General features: G+C 44.2%; 1 protein-coding gene across 9 annotated transcripts in view; it reads left to right on the top strand.

Moving 5' to 3' along the window:
- The window catches only part of tenm1 (teneurin transmembrane protein 1), a 1,688,122-nt gene that overhangs the window by 1,468,659 nt on the left and 198,547 nt on the right, over positions 1-20,916 (top strand). For all 9 annotated transcript variants that reach the window (XM_068047383.1, XM_068047386.1, XM_068047389.1 and 6 more), the window contains one exon: positions 7,955-8,171. In XM_068047383.1, coding sequence (XP_067903484.1) covers positions 7,955-8,171 — 217 coding nt within the window. The remainder of the gene's footprint in view (positions 1-7,954; positions 8,172-20,916) is intronic.

The following is a 20,916-nucleotide window of genomic DNA, read 5'->3' as shown; positions in this document are numbered from 1 at the left end:
AGCTGCACAAAGTGGGAAGCCTGGCAAACCATGTAAAGGAAAGAGAGATGGACGTAGTACAACTGTGAGATGAGTTGAAGATGCAATGAGTGAGAACACAAATAGCAATCGTGGCTACATGTTTTCTAACAATGGAAGCAACCGTAAGAAAGTGTCAGTGACTGTTGGGATGTTGAAGTGAGCATTATTGTAGATTCAGGCAGTGACAGTAATGTCATCAGCAGAGCACTGTGGGAGGAACTGAAGACAAAGGGACTCAAGTGCATATCTCAGAAATGTGTCAAAAAGCTTTATCCTTACACATCTAAAACCCCACTTCAAACTGTTGGATGTTTCGCTGAAGGTCTGGGAGCTGGGGATTAGAGTGTGGAGGCAGAATTCATAGTAATTGAGAAGGATGGTGAGCCTCTTTTGAGCAGAGAAATTGGCCAAGCCTTGGGAGTGCTACACAGTGGATTGAAAGTGAATTCTGTGAAATCCTATGCGGAGCGTCAAGAAGAGTTTGGACCAGAGTTTCAAGGAATTGGGAAATTGCACAATTGCCAAGTGAGATTAACAGTTGACGTTAACGTGAAGCCTGTAGCTCTGCTGGTACGCAGAACACCTTTTTGTCTGAGAGGGAAAGTTGAGGCAAAGATCAAAGACCAGCGCGCTGAAGGGCCTGTTTCTGTGCTGTATAACTCTATGACTCCTTGACTACAACGACTACTAATCAAAGTGTAAGGATATGGCGACCTCTGACACCCTTAGCAGACTACCCAATCCCAGAAAGTGTGAAGATATTCCATTAGACAGCCAGCTTGACGGAGTCGACATAGAACTGGAGGATGTATACCAGATAGATTTGATGCAGTTCAGACCAAGGAAACATGAGGAACTACAGGAAGAAACCTCCAAAGACACAGTTTTAATGGAGTTATGGCAACTCTTTGTCAAAGGATGGCCTGACACAATACAAGAAGTTCCTGCAGGACTAAGAATATTTTGGTCATACCAAGATGAGTTGGAGTATCTAGTGGCGTAATCTTCAAGGGAAGACAAGTGCTAATCCACAAATTCTTTGCCTTGACATTCTGTCACAGTTGCACCTAGTTCATATGGACATTGAGCGGTCCAGAAGGCGTGCACGCGAAACAGTCTGCTGGCCGGGAATTAACAGTGACATTGAGCAAGCAGTGTGATGCATGCCAAGGGCATCGATCAAACCAACATAAAGAACCACTTCTTACACACAAAGTTCCATCCCATCCTTGGACAAGGATAGCCACAGATAACTTCTCTGTTAAAGGTGATGATTATCTATTACAGGCTGACTACTTCTCCAAGTTCCCCATAATTCGACAATTGAGGGACACATAAAGCCAATCAGTTGCTAATGCTGTCAGTGCAATATTCAGCTTATTTGGCCCTCCGGAGGATTTAGTGTCAGACAATGGGCTGCAATACACGCCAAACCATTCAAAGACATGTGTAAGAAATGGGCAGTGAACCATGTTACATCATCACAGCATTACCCTAGGTTGAATGGTCGAGCTGAAAGAATGGTACACACAGTCAGATCACTGATTCTGAAGTGTCTAGAAACCAAACAAGATCTACACATAGCCATGCTGCACCTAAGGGCAACACCAATCGGCACAGGATTACTATCACCTGTGAAAATTATATTTAGAAGACAAATTAAGAAGACTCTTCCAAGTCATCATTTCATTAAATAGTCATTTGGTAGTACAGCACTTGAGTATTGCTGAAAATAAAGACATGTTGTCGAAGCTTTTCATCTTGCAATCATCAGGACAATCTGCAAGAATACCAATGTAAGAGAAAACAGCAACTTTATACTGTATGAGAAGAGAGTGCAGATTGGTTGACAAGTGAACTCTGATTGGTAAAGGTGTTGCCATGGAGAATGCACCAGTTTATGGTGACTGACAGTTAACTGCCAAACTTAGTTTGAAATTTACATCAGGCATCTTGACTCTGATTGGTCAAGGCACTGCCCTGAGGAATAAAGCAGAAAATGGCTATCACTTATTTTGTTTAGCTGAAACAGGCGCAATGTTTGTATATGTTCTTTTTGTCTGCAAAGAACAAGGCCCTGTGTATTAATATATGTAGCTTCCAGTACGCACAAATGCTATACACTGAGAGCCCTACTGACAATCCAAATGGACAACATTGGCTAAATAATCCTCAGTGTGCTAAGAATTACGCCGACAACCAATTTAAGATTACCAGTAGGATTCGCAGTGTGGCGCATTTGCATGTACTGGAAGCTACATATATTAATACACAGGGCCCTGTTCTTTGCAGACAGAAAGAACATGTACAAATATTTTGCCTGTTTCAGCTAAACAGGTAACAGCCATTCGCTGTTTCATTTCTCAGGGCAATGCCTTGACCAATCAGAGTCAAGCTGCCTGGTTTAAATTTCGAACAAAGCTTGTCAATCACCGTAAACTAGTGCATTCTCCATGGCAATGCCTCTACCAATCAGAGCTCACTTGCCAACCAATCAGCACTCTCTTCTCATACAGTATAAAGTTGTTGTTTTCCTTTACATTGGTATTCTTGCAGATTGCCCTGATGAATGCAAGATGAAAAGCTTCGATAACATGTCTCTATTTACAGCAATTTCATGAAATCGTCATCAATACAGGACAAACTGTTAGCGAAACAAGAAAAGATGAAAGCTGTGCATAGCAAACACGTAGACGTGGAACTACCACCAATACCGATTGGACAGAAGGTCAGAGTGATCCATCCATAGGTGGTTTTCCATGCAGGTGTCCAAAATCTCCAATGAATCAAGGTCATATGAAGTTACCACCCCTAACGAAGCAATATTAAGAAGAAACAGATGTCAGTTGAGGGAACTAGCTAACAACATTATGCCTGACAACCCTATTGCTTCAAGAACACGTTCACATTCGAATCCACAGAATGTAGCAAAGAAAAGTGATAAGTGTAATGCTGAAGCAAAGGATGATTGTCAGAAAACCCATACAGGTCAAGAAGGAAAAATGTTGGCAAGTCTAGTTCTCAACAAAGCTACTCAGTGATAAGATCAGTTCTAGTCAGGGGACCACCTGATTGTTTTAGAGACACTTGACTGAAGGACATGAGAGTTGGTGCATTTGTCAATATTGTTCAAAACTGTTCTCTTTCATTATGTACATAGTTTAACTTTTGAGTATTTCCATTTTAGGAAAGGGGATGTTGTGATAACATTTTAACAGTTTGAGTACTTCACATATCGTCACAGGAAATGAAGTCAACCAACACGGTTCAGTTGGAGTTGTGTTAGTCACCTAGTCAAATGTGTATTATAGAGCTCTCTTGTAAACCTGTTACTTAACAATAAAGAACCCACTATTTAATTACCATTCAGCTCAAGATTGTTTGGTACCTATTACTGAAGAAAACAATAACACAACAAGCACCTTTGAAAGTCTTACAGGTATAAATTCATCTTGGTGGAAAAGACAGTTGGGTGGAGTGTTAAACTGGCTGACAATTCTCTGTTACCTATTGTGTTCAAGACAAATTTATGCCCCGAAGTCCAGTAGTCTTGAGACTACAATTTAGACATTAGAAAATAAAGTACCATTTATACAGAACCTGCTCTGCTGAATTTGGATTTGTAAAGTGGAACTTTGTAGCTTAGGGCACGTACCATTCCTACTGACCCAACATTGTGTCTGATTTGTCATGCATATAGTGCTGTTGTTAGATGCAAATTGGAAAAAAAATACAGCCCTGCCTTCTTCATTGCTAAGCTAAGGCTACAGGAGATATTTTTATAAGAAAGGAGTTAATCTATTCTGAAGGCTATGAAGTATAAAGTAATTCCGTGGAAAAGAACACCCAAGTTATTGTTGAATTACTCATGCATGAGAATTTAATTGAATGAGATATAAAAAGCCACTAGGTATATTGAGCTACTCTTGTTATGACGCAGTTCTTGGGGTTAAAGGAATATTAAAATTGTTTTGTTTTCCTGTGGAAATGATTTTGAATATTGATATAATGGAACCTCCATTAATTGCCATAATAGAGGGTCCCTGGTGAAATGAAGACAAGTACAAAACAAATAGTGAAAGAAGCATCACACAGTTCTGTTCATTATGAAAAGGGGAACAGCAAAAGTTGAGGTATTGCATTAGATTGTGTGCTGCAAAACATCTCATAGATAATACTACAGCTTCAAACTGTAAATAAACAAAATTCACTTTGTAGATCTGATGTGAACTGTTCCTTAGATCTACAGTATTATGCCTGTAATGCTGACAGGCAGCGATTGAAATTTTTAGACAGACTTTTTGAAAATTAGCAAAACTTAAAATGGGAAGGCTAATTTAATAGCTGTCAGGAAACAAAATTGATAGCCTGGTATTCTATTCCTCTTTGATATCTAATATATATTTCATAGCAAAATATATCTGAAATATAAGGGGGAATTTTATGCTCTCCCCCACGTCCGGTTTGGAAGCGGGGAGAGCATATAGTTGGGTGGGATGGTGGCGGGCGGGGGGTACCCTGGCACCTTCCCATCTACATCCAGTCCAAGGCAGGAATGGCTGCTAATGGCCTTACCACCCCACCATCAATTGAAGCCCTTAAGTGGCCAATTAATGCCTAATTAAAGGCCTCATCCCACTGCTGCCGGAATTAACCCAGCAGCGGCCGGGCCAGTCGCCACACAGGGAGCGTGCCAAGCAAACCCATGCGGGTTTCTTGCTGGCTCCATGGGAGGGTCCATGGGGCGGCGCAGTGGTTAGCACCGCAGCCTCACAGCTCCAGTGACCCGGGTTCAATTCTGGGTTCAATTCTGGGTACTGCCTGTGTGGAGTTTGCAAGTTCTCCCTGTGTCTTCGTGGGTTTCCTCCGGGTGCTCCGGTTTCCTCCCACATGCCAAAGACTTGCTGGTTGATAGGTTAATTGGCCTTTATAAATTGCCCCTAGTATAGGTAGGTGGTAGGGAAATATAGGGACAGGTGGGGATGTGGTCGTAATGTGGAATTAGTGTAGGATTAGTATAAAAGGGGTGGTTGATGTTCGGCAGAGACTCGGTGGGTCGAAGGGCCTGTTTCAGTGCTGTATCTCTAAACTAAAAAGGCACTTAGTGCCTGAATTATGGACCCCGCATTGGGAAAGGGGGGCACACGAGAGCCACACGCCTGCCCTTGCTGCTGGCCCCCCTCCCACGACCCTCAACCCACAAAACCCCTCCCACCTTGACTTACCTGTGGCCTGTTTCCAGGGCCTCAGGTGGGAGCTGTACTGGCAGTAGCCACTGCCTTTGCGGTGGCAGTGCTCAGTTAAAGAGTTGCCAGCCTCTGGTTGGTCGGCAGCTCTCAGCAGGCAGGACTTCCACAGCTGGTGTCCTTGATCCTGGCGAATGCCCGCTACTGTCCACTTAAGTGCATAATTGGCACTTGATTCAGCGGGCCTCCCAGAGGAGGTGATGCGGGGCTCTCGCCAGTGCTTTTGCTGGTGGACGAGGTACCCATCGCCAACACAAAATCCCGGCCGTACTGCTCAGTTTCTTGCTTGGCAGTATCAGGGCTCTGGACACCAATTCAGTACCAGTGTCTATACCAGGTCTCTAGGTACCAATCCTGTATCAGTGACAGTATTAATGCACTGTTCTCATTTATTCATTTCATGGGATGTGGGCATCGCTGATTAGGCCAGCATTTGTTGTCCATCTGTAATTGCCCTTGAGAAGGTGGTGGTGAGCTGCCTTCTTGAACTGCTACAGTCCATCTGGTGGGGGTACACCCACAGTGCTGTTAGGGAGGGAGTTCCAGGATTTTGATCCAAACGACAGTGAAGGAATGGTGATATATTTCCAAAGCAGGATGGTGTGTGGCTTGGAGGGGAACTTGCAGATGGTAGTGTTCCCACATGTCTGCTGGCCTTGTTCTTCTAGGTGGAACAGGTCACGGATTTGGAAGGTGCTGTTGAAGGAGGCATGGTGAGTTGCTGCAGTGCATCTTGTGTATAGTATACATTGCTGCCACTGTGCGTTGTTGGTGAAGGGAGTGAATGTTTAAGATGGCAGATGGGGCGCCGATCAAGCAGGCTGCTTTGTCCTGGATGGCATTGAGCTTCCTGAGTGTTGGAGCCACACTCATCCAGGCAAGTGGAGAGTATTCCATCACACTCCTGACTTGTGCCTTGTAGGTGGTGGACAGTTCTTGGGGAGTTAGGAGGTGGGTTATTCACCGCAGAATTCCCAGCCTCTGATCTGCTCTTGTAGCCATAGTATTTATTTGGCTGCTCCAGTTCAGTTTCTGGTCAATGGTAACCCCCAGGATGTTGATAGTGGGTGATCCAGTGATGGTAATGTCATTGAATGACAAGGGGAGATGGTTAGATTCTCTCTTGTTGGAGGTCGTCATTACCTGGCGCTTGTGTGGCGCAAATGTTACTTGTCTTTTATCAGCCTAAGCCTGAATGTTACCCAGGTCTTTCTGCAGATGGACATTGACTGCTTCAGTATCTGAAGAGTTTTAATGGTACTGAACATCATACAATCATCAGCAAACAGCCCCACTTCTGACCTTATGATAGGGGGAAGGTCATTGATGAAGCAGCTGAAGTTGGTTGGCCTAGAACACTACCCTGAGGAATTCCTGCTGCAATGTCCTGGGACTGCAATGATTGGCCTCCAACAAACAGAACCATCTTCCTTTGTGCTAGGCATGACTCCAGCCAGTGGACTGTTTCCCCACCATTCCCATTGACTTCAATTTGGTTAGGGCTTCTTGGTGCCACACTTGGTCAAATGCTGCCTTGATTCAAGGGCAATCGCTCTCATCTTACCTCTTGAGTTCAGCTCTTGTACATCTTGTCGAACTTTTCTCCCTTTATTCCACCAACAGTGGCACAGCTTTCATCGACCTGCTCTCTGGAACTTCCTGTGTCTCACTTCCTCTCTCTCTTCAAAACACTTCTCATAATCTACCTATTCAACCATGCCTTTGCTCACCTCTCTTATCTCTGCATATTATGCTCAGTACTCATTTTTAATCTTCTGTGCAATCCATTAGGACAAAGTTCTACTCTGAAAGCACAGTTCATATTCAGGTTTGTTGTGGTAGTGTACATAAAAAGCTAAAGAGACACATCTCTGAAAACATTATCCAGGAAGGACAGGCTGTTCTCAGCAGATGGGATGGTGTGAAAGAGAGATAATAGTCTTCAGCATGTTTGCTTACAGTAGACTTTTGCATCATTCTGCTCATTGAAATTAGATTGATGTTTCACAGAAAGCAGTGACAATACTCCAAGTCTGAAAAAAACTGCAAATGTTGGAAATCTGAAATACAAACAGACTGGGTGTAAAGCTGCCCAATCATGCAGGACCTGAAAAAATATATAGTTTCACTACAAACCAAAGGAAACTAAAATATCCAACAAGTGATTATGTTTTTTTCTACTCAGTTCTTATAGCTGGGCAAGCAGTTAGGCTGCCACAATGGGCCTTAGGTACACTGAGCTAGGGAGGTGATTTCTGCTCCTAATTACTATTACGTGATCCCTGGCCATGTGGACATTTGATGACAACAGAATAAATGTGAACTATGCAGCATGTTGATGTACTATCACTGTTCACACATGAAGAATGACCATGGATGGGCTGCTGGTAGCCATGGAACTACACCCAAGCATCAGTCAGCACTATCAGGAGGAGACTAATTTCCAATCTGGCAAGTAGTGTAATACTCGTTAAGGTGCTTCTTGGATGTTTTAACATAAATCAAGTTAAGGTACCAATGGTTTGAAATGAGACAGCTGACAACCCTGAGCTAATTTTGGAACTGAAAGAAAAATTCCTTTATCAGTGCTATGTACATCACATTGGCAGCAGCAAAATATTATTATCTTGGAGCCTAAAACATTCATTTTTAAAAGCACTACCTCATATTTCATTCTTTCCTTCCAGATGGTTTAACAGACTGCATGGACCCAGACTGTTGCAAGCAAACTATTTGTTATACTGGTCAGCTTTGCAAAGGATCACCTGACCCTCTTGACCTGATCCAGCAAAGTCAATTGCCTTTTCCCCTGCATCCACCAAGACGCTTCTACGATAGAATAAAGTTTCTGGTAGGGAAAGACAACACACATGTACTCCCCAGTGATGGTCTCTTTGACAACAGGTAATTTAATTTGTTTTAATTCTATCTAATATCGTTCTACCTATCTTTCTTAAGTTATTATTCATGAATGTAAGATTGCATATTTCAGAATAAAAATACAATTGTTAGGAACAGGAAATAGACTATTGGGCCCAACAGGCATCTGCTTTTTTCCAATGCCCAAACCCACTAAACTACCGTTTCATCATATTCCTCCATCCCTTCTATTCTACATTGTCATTGGATAGGAGCAGGAGTAGACCATTCAGCCCATCGAGCCTGCTCCACCATTCAGACAGATCATGGCTGATCATTTACCTCAATGTCATTTTTCCCTACTATCCCCATATCCCTTGATGTTGTTAGTATTCAGAAATCTATCAATTTTTGTCTTGAACATGCTCAACAATTGAGCTACCACAGCCCTCTGGGGTAGAGAATTCCACAGATTCACCACCCTCTGAATAAAGGAATTCCTCTTCATCTCAGTCTTAAATGGCCTGCCCCTCATTCTCAGACTGTGTCCCCTTGTTCTAGGCTCACCAGCCAGAGGAAACATTCTATTCACATCCACCCTGTCATGCTCACTAAGAGTTATGAAGTTTCAATGAGATCACCTCTCATTCTTCGAAACTCTAGAGAATACAGGCCCAGTTTCTGCAATCTCTCTTCATAAGACAATCCCGTCATCCCAGGGATTAGTCTGGTGAACCTCCGTTGCACTCCCTCTATGGCAAGTATGTCCTTCTTTAGATAAGGAGACCAAAACTGTACACAATACTCCAGGTGGAGTCTCACCAGAACTTTATACAATTGAAGCAATAAGTCTTTACTCCTTAACTCAAATCTCCTTGCAATGAAGGCCAACATACCATTTGCTTTCTTAATTGCTTGCTGCACCTGCATATTAGCTTTTAGTGATTCATGAGCAAGGACACTTCCCAACCTCTTACCATTTGAGGAATACTCTGCCTTTCTGTTTTTTTTTCTACCAAAGTGGATCACTTCACACTTATTATATTCCATCTGCCATGTTCTTGCCCATTCACTTAGCCTGCCTAAATCTCCTTGAAGCCTCCTTGCATCCTCCTCACAATTTACATTCCCACCTAGATTTGTGTCATCTGGAAATTTAATAATATTACAACTGGCCCCCATTTCCAAATATAGATTGTAAACAGCTGTGTCCCAAGCACTGATCCTTGTGGTACCCCACTAGTAACAGCCTGCCATTCTGAGAATGACCCATTTATTCCTACTCACTGCTTTCTGCCTGTTAACCAATTCTCAATCCATTGCAGTATATCAACCCAATCCCGTGTGCTGTAATTTTGTTTACTAACAACCTGTGTGGGACCACATCCACTGGTTCTCCTTTATCTATTCTACAAGTAACATCCTCAAAAAACTCCAACAGGTATGTCAAACATGATTTCCCACTGCCCAATCATATCATTATTTTCCAAGTGCCCAGTTATCACATCCTTTATAATAAATTCTAACATTTTCCCTACTACTAACATCAAACCAGCAGGTCTGTAGTTCTCTGTTTTCTCTCTTGCTCCCTTCTCAAATAGTGGGTTACATTTTCTACTTTCCAGTCTTCAGGAACCCTTTCAGAATCTATAGAATTTTGAAAGATAACCTCCATGCATCCACTATCTCTATCACCACCTCCTTCAATACTCTGGGATGTAGATCATCAGTCCAGGGAATTTATCAACTTTCAAACCAATTAATTTTTAGAGTACCTCCTCTTTATTGATACTAATTGCTTTCAGTTTCCTCATTTTTAAAAGTCCCTTGGTTCCCTAGTATTTCTGGGAGATTTTCTGTGACTTCCTTCATGAAGACAGACACAAAGGGCTGGATTCGAAGAGCCCGCCGCTGAAGTAGACGGTGGAGGTACAAAAATTCAGCCCACCCACATAGGCGCTGCATTACGAGCTGCCGCGATTTCAAACATGGCGGCTCATTTGTATGGCTGCAGTGCCCGGTCCCGCAATGACATAGTGGGGGCAGGTGAGTCACCGCAGGCAATGGCGTCCGGTGCCAATGCACAGGTGCCAGCACTGTTTTTGAAGCACTTATAGCCCTAAATGGAGATTTTAAAATTAAAGGGGCAGATCAGTTCAATGATCAAAAGAAAAACTTACCATTAAATTCATTCTCACACCCCACAATGGCATTGCCAGCCATCCATGCCCTTTACCCCCCCCCACCCCCAGAAGGGGAATACTCAGAATTTGCCCTTTTCCCCCTCCAAAGTTTGGCAACTATGCCCTTTACCCCTTCCCATCACCCCCCACCCGACCAATCCGCATCATTTTAACTTTGCTCCCACTTCCCAGGCAGAGAAAAAAATCCTCCTCGACCCTCCCCACAGGTGTCACGCTACGCTTCCCCAAATGGGGGTTGGAAGGTGCAGCATTGTCGGCCACTTGTATGAAGATCGGTGCAGCAATTTAGGAGAGGACAGGACCCTCATTAACTCAGTTATGTCAATTAATTTACATATTTAAATGGGTGTCCCGTTGCTGAGCGGGGGACCGGCTGCCACGAGGCGTCACTGCCGCCGCTGAGATCGGCATGGGCCTGTTGCCGTCGGGATTGGTGGCGGGCCTCCGCCGCACCATCGTCATTGACCCCCGCCAACGTCCCCAATGGCGGAGGGGCTTTAAGATCCAGCCCAAAGTAATTGCTTAGTCTCTCCGCCATTTCCTCATTCTCCACCACAAACTCTTCTGTTACCCCCTGCAATGGATCCACATTCATTCCTACCAATTGTTTCCTTTTCACATACCTAAAGAAGATTTTACAGTCCACCTTTATGTTTCTAGCTAGTTTGTATTCATAATCACTTTTTCCCTTTATTTATCAGTTTCTTGGTCCTCCTTTGTTGGACTCTAAATTGCTCCCAATACTCCAGCTTACCACTTTTTCTGGTGACCTTATGAGCCACTTCCTTTGACCTAATGCAATTCTTAACTTCTTTTGTTAGCAATGGTTGATTCATCTTTCCTGTTGGGTTTTTGTGTCTTAGAGTAATGTATGTTTGTTGTAAATTGTGGTCACTATTTCCTAATGGTTCCTTTACAACAAGGTTATTAATTAGCCCTTTCTCATTGCATGATGCTAAACCTAAAATAGCCCGATCCCTAGTTGGTTCTTCAACATACTGCTCCAGAAACCTTTCCTGTACACACTCCAGGAATTCATCCCCCATAGCATTGGTGCTAATTAGGTTTACCCAATCTATATGTAAGTTGAAGTCACCCATTATTACTGTATTGCCCATGCTACATGCAGCTCTAATTTTCTGATTTATACTGTGCCTGACATTACCACTACAGTTTGGTGGCCCATAAACAACTCCCACCAATGTTTGCTGCCCCTTGCTGTTTCTTATCTCCACCCAAACTGATTCTACATCTTGCTCCTTTGATCCAAGATCCTCTCTCACTAACGTACTGATTTTCTCCTTTATTAACAGCGTTACCCCACCTCCTTTTCTACTCAGGCTATCCCTCCTAAATGACGAATATCTCTGAATATTCAGTTCCCAGTCCTGGTCACCCTCTAACCACATCTCTGTAATGGCAACTTGCATTCAGATAGAGCATCTTAACTTTGTCTTAACATTATTCCTCATTCTGATCCTATTTGATGTTTGTCTTCATCTTGTCTGCCTTCCAATTTTGCTTACTATCTCTTCGGCCTTCCAATTTCACTTACTAATGTCCTACATTAGACTGTTGAAAACATTGGCTAATGAGGAGTTTGCATAAATTATTTTATATGATAAATGCCAAATCAATGCCCATTTTCAGCTCTTCAAATTTAACAGATCCTGGGCTAAATTGAACAATTATGTTTTCAATTTTAAATTATTGAGATTGCTCTGATACTTAATGACTTATTTTTGAAAGAAGGCATTAAAATTACACGCAAAGAAATTTGATACAAAAGCATTAACAAATTGTTACTGTTTATTGGCTTTATTGCCAGGCGGTAATAGGGTGGCAACAAAATGAAAAATGTGGTGTTGCACTTACTGCAATGTTCCTGCTGACACTTAGGTTGTTACCATTTTGGTTGAGTCTTTAATATAAGCAGCCTGTTTTTGGCAGAGACGTCATTCGCCCATGCACATCAGAATCACATCTGTAATAGGACCCTGATGCAATTTTCATGTATCAGGGTCAGAGCATGTGCCAGACACAGTCCATCCATGGCCCTTGCATTTTGTGGCCTAACCAGCAATTCCTAAAGGGATTGCTGCAGACCTCCAGTAAAAGGAAATTAAAGGTTCTAAAATGATTTTTATGCAATGAAGAGGGTGTTCTGCACCCCTCCCCTGGGATTGCCCCATCCAACACCGCATTAACTTACCTGCAGGGATAGGCACCAACATGTTGCACCATGGACATTTGACAAAATTATTGACTCAGCCACGGACATGGGGGCAATTAAGCTGTATATAAAGTGTATAACTAAACTAATGCCATCAAAACACATTTCTCCCTATAAATAAAGTAGTTAAGCATTCAAACATAAATGGAGAACAACACACTGTATTAGCTAACTAGCAAGCAAATAGTATGCAGTGCCAATGTGAATTACTTTTGTTGACAGAATAGAGCTATACACCATGTCACAGGGTAGTAAATGGACTTATTGGATGACTTCTGTGGATTCACACTGGGTCAGGAGTGCAGATTCATCCAATAAACCATGAAACTCAAAGAGAAGATTTTCATTGTGGTCATTGAGGTGAGGCAGTAGAAAAATCAGCATTAGGAAAACAGACTATTTCTCATACTGTTGTTGTCACAAGACAATTTAACTCGTGATGGTCTTGGTTTGTGCAACTTCTCCGCTTGCTTGTAATATGTATCTGAAGATAGGGCAGCAACAAAAGGGCAGTGATCTCCAAATTAGGAGAATTTTATAGGGTGAAGCAGATAGTACTTCAGAAGAGTCATATAAAACAGAAAAGCAGAGTGGGTCAGGAAGGGACTGAGAGATTAACAATAGGTAACGAAGACTAGTTTATTCATCCTGGATTCTAAAATACAGAAACAACAGAATCTTTCATGGGCAAAATGTTATTAGCTCACCAAAGCTAATGACAAAATTAGATAAACATAATTACAAATAAAGAGCACCCTTCAATTCCTCCAATAAAGTGATTCTCTTAAATTCACTTATGTCTATCACTGTTGGTTCTGATTCAACTCTGCCAAGATAATTATTAACAAAAAGCTTTTCTGCAAAAAGTTGAGCTGTTGTTACTGCATGTATTATTCAGTTACAAAATGCTTAGTCACTAACTATAAGACTGTACTCCAGACTAACCAATTTATACCCAAGTCTCTCGATCCCTCTCTGTTTCCCTGTCCCTCTGCTTCCCTCTTTCTCTCTCTGTCCCTCTGTCTCTTTCTCTCTATCCCTTTCTGTCCTTCTCTGCCTCTCTCTCTCTCTGTCCTTCCATATCTCTCTCTCTCTCGCTCTGTCTCCCCCGTTCCCTCTCTCTCTCTCTCTCTGTCCCTCTCTCTGTCCTTCTCTCTCTCTCCTACTCTGTATCTCTCTCCTTCTCTCTGCCTCTCTCTCCGACCCTCTGTCGCTCGGCCCTCTCTCTCTCTTTCTGTCCCTCTGTCCCTTTCTGTGTCTCTCTGTTCCTCTCTCTGTCTCCCTCTCTCTCTCCGTCTCTCTCTCTGTCCCTCTCTCTGCATCTCTGTCCCTCTCTCTGCATCTCTGCCCTCTCTCTGCCTTTCTGTCTCTCCCTCCGACCCTCTGTCTCTCTGCCCCCTCACTCTCTCTCTGTCTCTCTGTCCCTTTCTGTGTCTCTCTGTCCCTCTCTCTCTCTGTCCCTCTGCCTCTGTCTCTCTGTCCCTCTCTCTCTTTCTGTCTCTCGCTCTGTCTCTCTCTCTGTCCCTCTGTTGCTCTCACTCTCCCTATCTCTCTGTCTCAGTCCCTCTGTCTCTGTCTCTCTCTGTGTCCCCCCTGTCTCTTTCTGTGTTCCCCCTGTGTCTCTGTCCCTCTCTCACTGTCCCTCTGTGCCTCTCTCTCTCTCTGTCTGTCTGCCTGTCTCTCTCTGTCCCTCCGTCCCTCTTTCTCGGTCCCTATATCAGTGACGGATCATTTCGGGAATAGTGACCATAACTCTGTAAGATTTAATTAAAAGCAAAATACTGCGGATGCTGGAAATCTGAAATAAGTAGGTGTAGAGATCAGGGAGGGGGATTGTGATATACTTGAACAAATTAGCATTGAAAGGGAGGAAGCTGTTTTAGCGGGCTTAAAAGTGGATAAATCCCCAGGCCCAGATGAGATGTATCCCAGGCTATGTGAGGCAAGGGAGGAGATAGCAAGGGCTCTGACACAAATTTTCAAATCTTCTCTGGCCACAGGAGAGGTACCAGAGGACTGGAGGACAGCAAAAGTGGTACCATTCTTCAAGAAGGGTAGCAGGGATAAACCAGGTAATTACAGGCCAGTGAGTCTAACATCAATGGTAGGGAAACTACTGGAAAAAGTTCTGAGGGACAGGATTAATCTCCACTTGGAGAGGCAGGGATTAATCAGGGATAGTGTGCATGGCTTTGTCAGGGGGAGATTGTGTCTAAAAAACTTGATTGAATTTTTCAAGGAGGTGTCTAGATGTGTAGATGAGGGTAAGGCAGTTGATGTAGTCTACATGGACTTCAGTAAGGCTTTTGATAAGGTCTCGCATGGAAGATTGGTTAAGAAGGTTAGAGCCCATGGGATCCAGGGCAATTTGGCAAATTGGATCCAAAATTGGCTTAGTGGCAGGAGGCAGAGGGTGATGGTCGAGGGTTGTTTTTGCAAGCGGAAGCCTATGACCAGTGGTGTACCGCAGGGATCAGTGCTGGAACACTTGCTGTTTGTAGTGTACATTAATGATTAGACTTGAATATAGGAGGTATGATCAGTAAGTTCGCAGATGACATGAAAATTGGTGGTGTTGTAAATAGTGAGGAGGAAAGCCTTAGATTACAGGACAATATAGATGGGCTGGTAAGATGGGCAGAGCAGTGGCAAATGGAATTTAATCCTGAGAAGTGTGAGGTGATGCATTTTGGGAGGACTAACAAGGCAAGGGAATATACAGTGGATGGTAGGACCCTAGGAAGTACAGAGGGTCAGAGGGACTTTGGTGTATTTGTCCATAGATCACTGAAGGCAGCAGTACAGGCAGATAAGGTGGTTAGGAGGGCATATGGGATACTTGCCTTTATTAGCTGAGGCATAGAATATAAGAGCAGGGAGGTTATGATGGAGCTGAATACAACACTAGTTAGGTCACAGCTGGAGTACTGTGTACAATTCTGGTCACCACAATATAAGAAGGATGTGATTACACTGGAGAGGGTGCAGAGGAGATTCACCAGGATGTTGCCTGGGCTGGAGCATTTCAGCTATGAAGAGAGACTGGATAGGCTAGGGTTGTTTTCCTTAGAGCAGAGAAGGCTGAGGGGGGGACCTGATTGAGATATACAAAATTATGAGGTGCATTGATAGGATAGAAAGGAAGAAACTTTTTCCCTTAGCAGAGGGATCCATAACCAGGGGGAATAGATTTAAGGTAAGGGGCAGGAGGTTTAGAGGGGATTTGAGGAAAAATGTTTTCACCCAGAGGGTGGTTGGAATCTGGAACACACTACCTGAAGGGGTGGTAGAGGCAGGAACCCTCACAGCATTTAAGAAGTATTTAGATGTGCACTTGAAACACCATAGCATACAAGGCTACAGGCCAAGTGCTGGAAAATGGGATGAGAATAGATAGGTGCTTGATGGCAGGTTCAGACACGATGGGCCGAAGGGCCTGTTTCTGTGCTGTATAACTCTATGACTCTCTGTCTGTGTCCATCTCTCTCTCTCTGTCCCTCTGTCTCTCTCTCTCTCTCTGTCCCTCCATCCCTCTGTCTCTGCCCCACTCTCTGTTTCTCTCTGTCTCCCTCTCTTTCTCTCTGTCCCTCTGTCGCCCTCTGTCCCTTTCTTTATCTTTCTCCCTGTCCCTCTCTTTCCTTCTGTCTCTCTCGCTCTCTCTGTAACTGTCCCTCCGTCTCTCTCTCTGTCCCTCTGTCTCCATCCCTCTGTCCCTCTCTCTCTGTCCCCCGTTCCTCCCTCTCTCTGTCCTTCTCTCTGTCCTTCTCTCTGTGTCTCTGTCCCCCACTCTGTGTCTCTGTCCCTCTCTCTGTGTCTCTGTCCCTCTCTCTGTCTGTCTCTCTCTCTCTCTCTCTCACTCTGTCCCTCTCTCCGCCCCTCTCTCTCTGTCCCCCCTCTCTCTCTATCCCTCTGTCTCTTTCCATGTCTCTCTGTCCCTCTCTCTGTCTCCCTCTCTCCCTTTGTCTCAGTCCCTCTCTACCTCTCTTTGTCCCTTTGTCCCGCTATGTCTCTCTCTCTGTCCCCCTCTCTCTCCCTGTCCCTCTCTCTCCTTCTGTCTCTCTCGATCTCTCTGTAACTATCCCTCCGTCTCTCTCTCTGTCCCTCTGTCTCCATCCCTCTGTCCCTCTCTCTCTCTGTCCCCCCGTTCCTCCCTCTCTCTATCCCTCTCTCTGTCCTTCTCTCTGTCCTTCTCTCTGTGTCTCTGCCCCCCCCACTCTGTGTCTCTGTCCCTCTCTCTGTCTGTCTCTCTCTTTCTCTCTCTCTTACTCTGTCCCTCTCTCCACCCCTCTGTCTCTCTGTCCCCCCCTCTGTCTCTCTGTCCCCCCTCTCTCTCTATCCCTCTGTCTCTTTCCATATCTCTCTGTCCCTCTCTCTGTCTCCCTCTCTCCCTTTGTCTCTCTCTACCTCTCTCTGTCCCTCTGTCCTGCTCTGTCTCTCTCTCTGTCCCCCTCTCTCTCTCTGTCCCTCTCCCTGTCTCTCTCTGTCTCTGTCTCTATCCCTCTGTCTTTCTTTCTCTCCGTCCCTCTCGCTCTCCCTCTCTCTGTCCCTCTGTCCCTCTCTCTCCATCCCTCTGTCCCTCTCTCCCTCTCTCTCTGTCCCCCGTCCCTCCCTTTCTCTGTCTCTCTCTCTGTCCGTCTCTCTTTCCCTCTCTCTCCTTCTGTCTCTCTCGCTCTCTCTGTCCCCCTCTCTGTCCTTCTCTCTGTATCTCTGTCCCCCACTCCGTGTCTCTGTCACTCTCTCTCTCTCTCGCCCTCTCTCCATCCCTCTGTCTCTCGGTCTCTCTGTCCCCCCTCTCTCTCTCACTGTCCCTCTGTCTCTTTCTGTGTCTCTCTGTCTCTCTCTGTCTCTCTGTCCCTCTGTATCTTTCCATGTCCCTCTGTCTCTCTCTCTGTCCCTCTGTCTCTCTCTCTGTCCCTCTCTACCTCTCTCTGTCCCTCTGTCCTGCTCTGTCTCTCTCTCTGTCCCTCTCTCTCTATCTCTCTCTCTCTCTCTCTCTTTCTGTCTCTATCCCTCTGTCTTTCTTTCTCTCCGTCCCTCTCGCTCTCCCTCTCTCTGTCCCTCTGTCCCTCTCTCTCCATCCCTCTGTCCCTCTCTCCCTCTCTCTCTGTCCCCCGTCCCTCCCTTTCTCTGTCTCTCTCTCTGTCCGTCTCTCTTTCCCTCTCTCTCCTTCTGTCTCTCTCGCTCTCTCTGTCCCCCTCTCTGTCCTTCTCTCTGTATCTCTGTCCCCCACTCCGTGTCTCTGTCACTCTCTCTCTCTCTCGCCCTCTCTCCATCCCTCTGTCTCTCGGTCTCTCTGTCCCCCCTCTCTCTCTCACTGTCCCTCTGTCTCTTTCTGTGTCTCTCTGTCTCTCTCTGTCTCTCTGTCCCTCTGTATCTTTCCATGTCCCTCTGTCTCTCTCTCTGTCCCTCTGTCTCTCTCTCTGTCCCTCTCTACCTCTCTCTGTCCCTCTGTCCTGCTCTGTCTCTCTCTCTGTCCCTCTCTCTCTATCTCTCTCTCTCTCTCTCTTTCTGTCTCTATCCCTCTGTCTTTCTTTCTCTCCGTCCCTCTCGCTCTCCCTCTCTCTGTCCCTCTGTCCCTCTCTCTCCATCCCTCTGTCCCTCTCTCCCTCTCTCTCTGTCCCCCGTCCCTCCCTTTCTCTGTCTCTCTCTCTGTCCGTCTCTCTTTCCCTCTCTCTCCTTCTGTCTCTCTCGCTCTCTCTGTCCCCCTCTCTGTCCTTCTCTCTGTATCTCTGTCCCCCACTCCGTGTCTCTGTCACTCTCTCTCTCTCTCACCCTCTCTCCATCCCTCTGTCTCTCGGTCTCTCTGTCCCCCCTCTCTCTCTCTGTCCCTCTGTCTCTTTCTGTGTCTCTCTGTCTCTCTCCATGTCTCTCTGTCCCTCTGTATCTTTCCATGTCCCTTTGTCTCTCTCTCTGTCCCTGTCTCTCTCTCTGTCCCTCTCTACCTCTCTCTCTGTCCCTCTCTACCTCTCTCTGTCCCTCTGTCCTGCTCTGTCTCTCTCTCTGTCCCTCTCTCTCTATCTCTCTCTCTCTCTCTTTCTCTCTTTCTTTCTGTCTCTATCCCTCTGTCTTTATTTTGCTCCGTCCCTCCATCCCTCTCTCCCTCTCTCTCTGTCTCCCTGTCCCTCCCTCTCTCTGTATCTCTGTCCCCCACTCTGTCCTTCTCTCTGTAGAGGAAAAGCCTGAACTTTTTCGAATTGAAGCCACTGTTTCTGCTCAAGCACCTGTCAGTGTGAAAGTGGCTACAATTTTTCTTAAGTGGCTTGGTTTGGAAGAAGAAGTCAACAGGTCATTTCTCAGCCCTGAAATTACCAGTCATGGACACCAAAATCTTTTACCATGAACACTGATGTCTGTGTACGGACACGTTGCCGACCCCTGCTTACCTGGACTGGCTGAGCTCCATGTTGGATTTTCTGGCCTCTTTGATCAGCGAGCTGCTTGAAATGCACAACCAGCTCACATTGAAATGTTAACCAGTGTTAATGGGGCCCAAACCATGAGAATTAGTTGGAACTCTCATTGTTATCATTTGGCAGACATTACCCAATGTCGACCAAAACCAAAATTGGACCTCATTGTCAATATTAATATCAGACAGCATGATTTCAACTACTAATACTTGTGTGCATGTATGCCCCTCATTCCCATTATAATCCTTTACTAAATAATTTCAAAAACGATAGTGTCAATGTTGTTCAGCGTGGAATTTTTCTGATTTAAAATAACTCTTTAATCACCCATGGTACTGCTTACAGTGAATCAAGACCAAATGTCGTCTTGAGGTGAAGTGGGATGCGAGGGCAGGGACCTAGCCATATCAACGTAATTCAGTCCGCATTTGAAAATCATAATTCCTGTCCTTAATTTTATATTACCATGATAAATTCCTACATTGACAGGAGTAATGTACACTGTCACCTTGTCCTGTTGTACTTATGCCACCCACCAGTGGTGACACTGCAGTGCTTCCATTGGAGGAGGATATAATTACAGCGTGACAAGTTTCCATAGGCTTCTGTTAGAAATGTGGGCATGTGAATTTATAATGGTAAAAATGGTAGGAAGCTTGTACAAATGCAGATTTTTCATATATGATAGATATACTTATCAAATTATTTCTCAGCACTGAATTGCCACCATTAAATTAGCTGTGATCACTTCACACTCATTAATACATATTACACATGATATTGGATATGAAAGTGTTACTTTAAGAATATAATAGCAATTTAGGGTTAAGATGACAATTGTCAGCTATTCTAGTTTCATTCTCGTTCTCATTTTGAACCCCTTTGAATTCCTTAATGGATTAATGCTTGCAGTCACTCCTAGATCCCTGACAGCTTCTATATGTTAAGAGATTCTACAATATTTCTGTAATAAATTGGTAATAATAACGTCACAATCATATTTACTTTCAAGCAATCACATCGTCGGTAGTGGGACTAAATAGCCATGATCCAGCACTCCAAATAAAAACCAGAGCTAATAGACTTTCCCTCAATCCAGTTCCTGCAAGCACTATTTCCTACCAGGAGCATCTATTATCAAATCAATTACTCTAGAATAATGTCAAAGCTGTTTTCTAACCAAGGGCTTCAGAATATAGAAATTAACCAAGCTTCTACATTGTGGTTTATGATATTTGAACCCTTTATTAGATTACTGCATTGCACGATTTTTCTCCCTCTCTTCAGTGCAGTCCACCTTCAGGTTTGCAGTTGCCACAAGATAGGTTCATATGATGGACGTCCTCCAGTCCATTTGATCTCACCCTTCCAGAAAAACAATCCTATTTTGGTGTAAAGAGGACAGTCCTTACCATTACCTCAATTGGAAACAAAATGTGGAAAATAGAGTGAGTTCAGTGTGATCATGGAAACAAGCTCAATAAAATGTATCACCTTCATGCTATTAGTCTCAAAACCTGGAAACTGCTATTACACTCAAAACCTGGATTCCCTAAGGCAGTTAAAATATATAGCTAGTAATGATTGCAGGATGAATAATTTCAAAATCCTCCATTACTTCTCTATTATTTTCAGCCCAAATAAGATAGATATTAAAGAAAATAATATTTATCACATATATGGACTTTTTAATCAAAAAAACATTTTACTGTTTCAGTGGCATTTGGAAAAATTGACTCCAGCAGTGCATTTGTTATGCCCAATGGAAGATAAACAGTAGAATACCAGATTAACCCTCTGTGCCCTGAATTTCCTCGACAGTTAATCACATAATCACAATTTCTCCCACCTAACAGGTATTTTTAGAGGCAATTGTCATCTGGTAACATTTTATGGGACAGACGGGGAGGAAATTAAAATTGCCTGGGTTACTTATCTGCCGG

This window comes from Heterodontus francisci, chromosome 15, assembly GCF_036365525.1.
Source record: "Heterodontus francisci isolate sHetFra1 chromosome 15, sHetFra1.hap1, whole genome shotgun sequence".
In the NCBI taxonomy this organism is placed as follows: Eukaryota; Metazoa; Chordata; class Chondrichthyes; order Heterodontiformes; family Heterodontidae; genus Heterodontus; species Heterodontus francisci.
The sequence above is the reverse complement of the archived record's forward strand: the minus strand, read 5'-3'. Positions and strand labels throughout refer to the sequence as shown.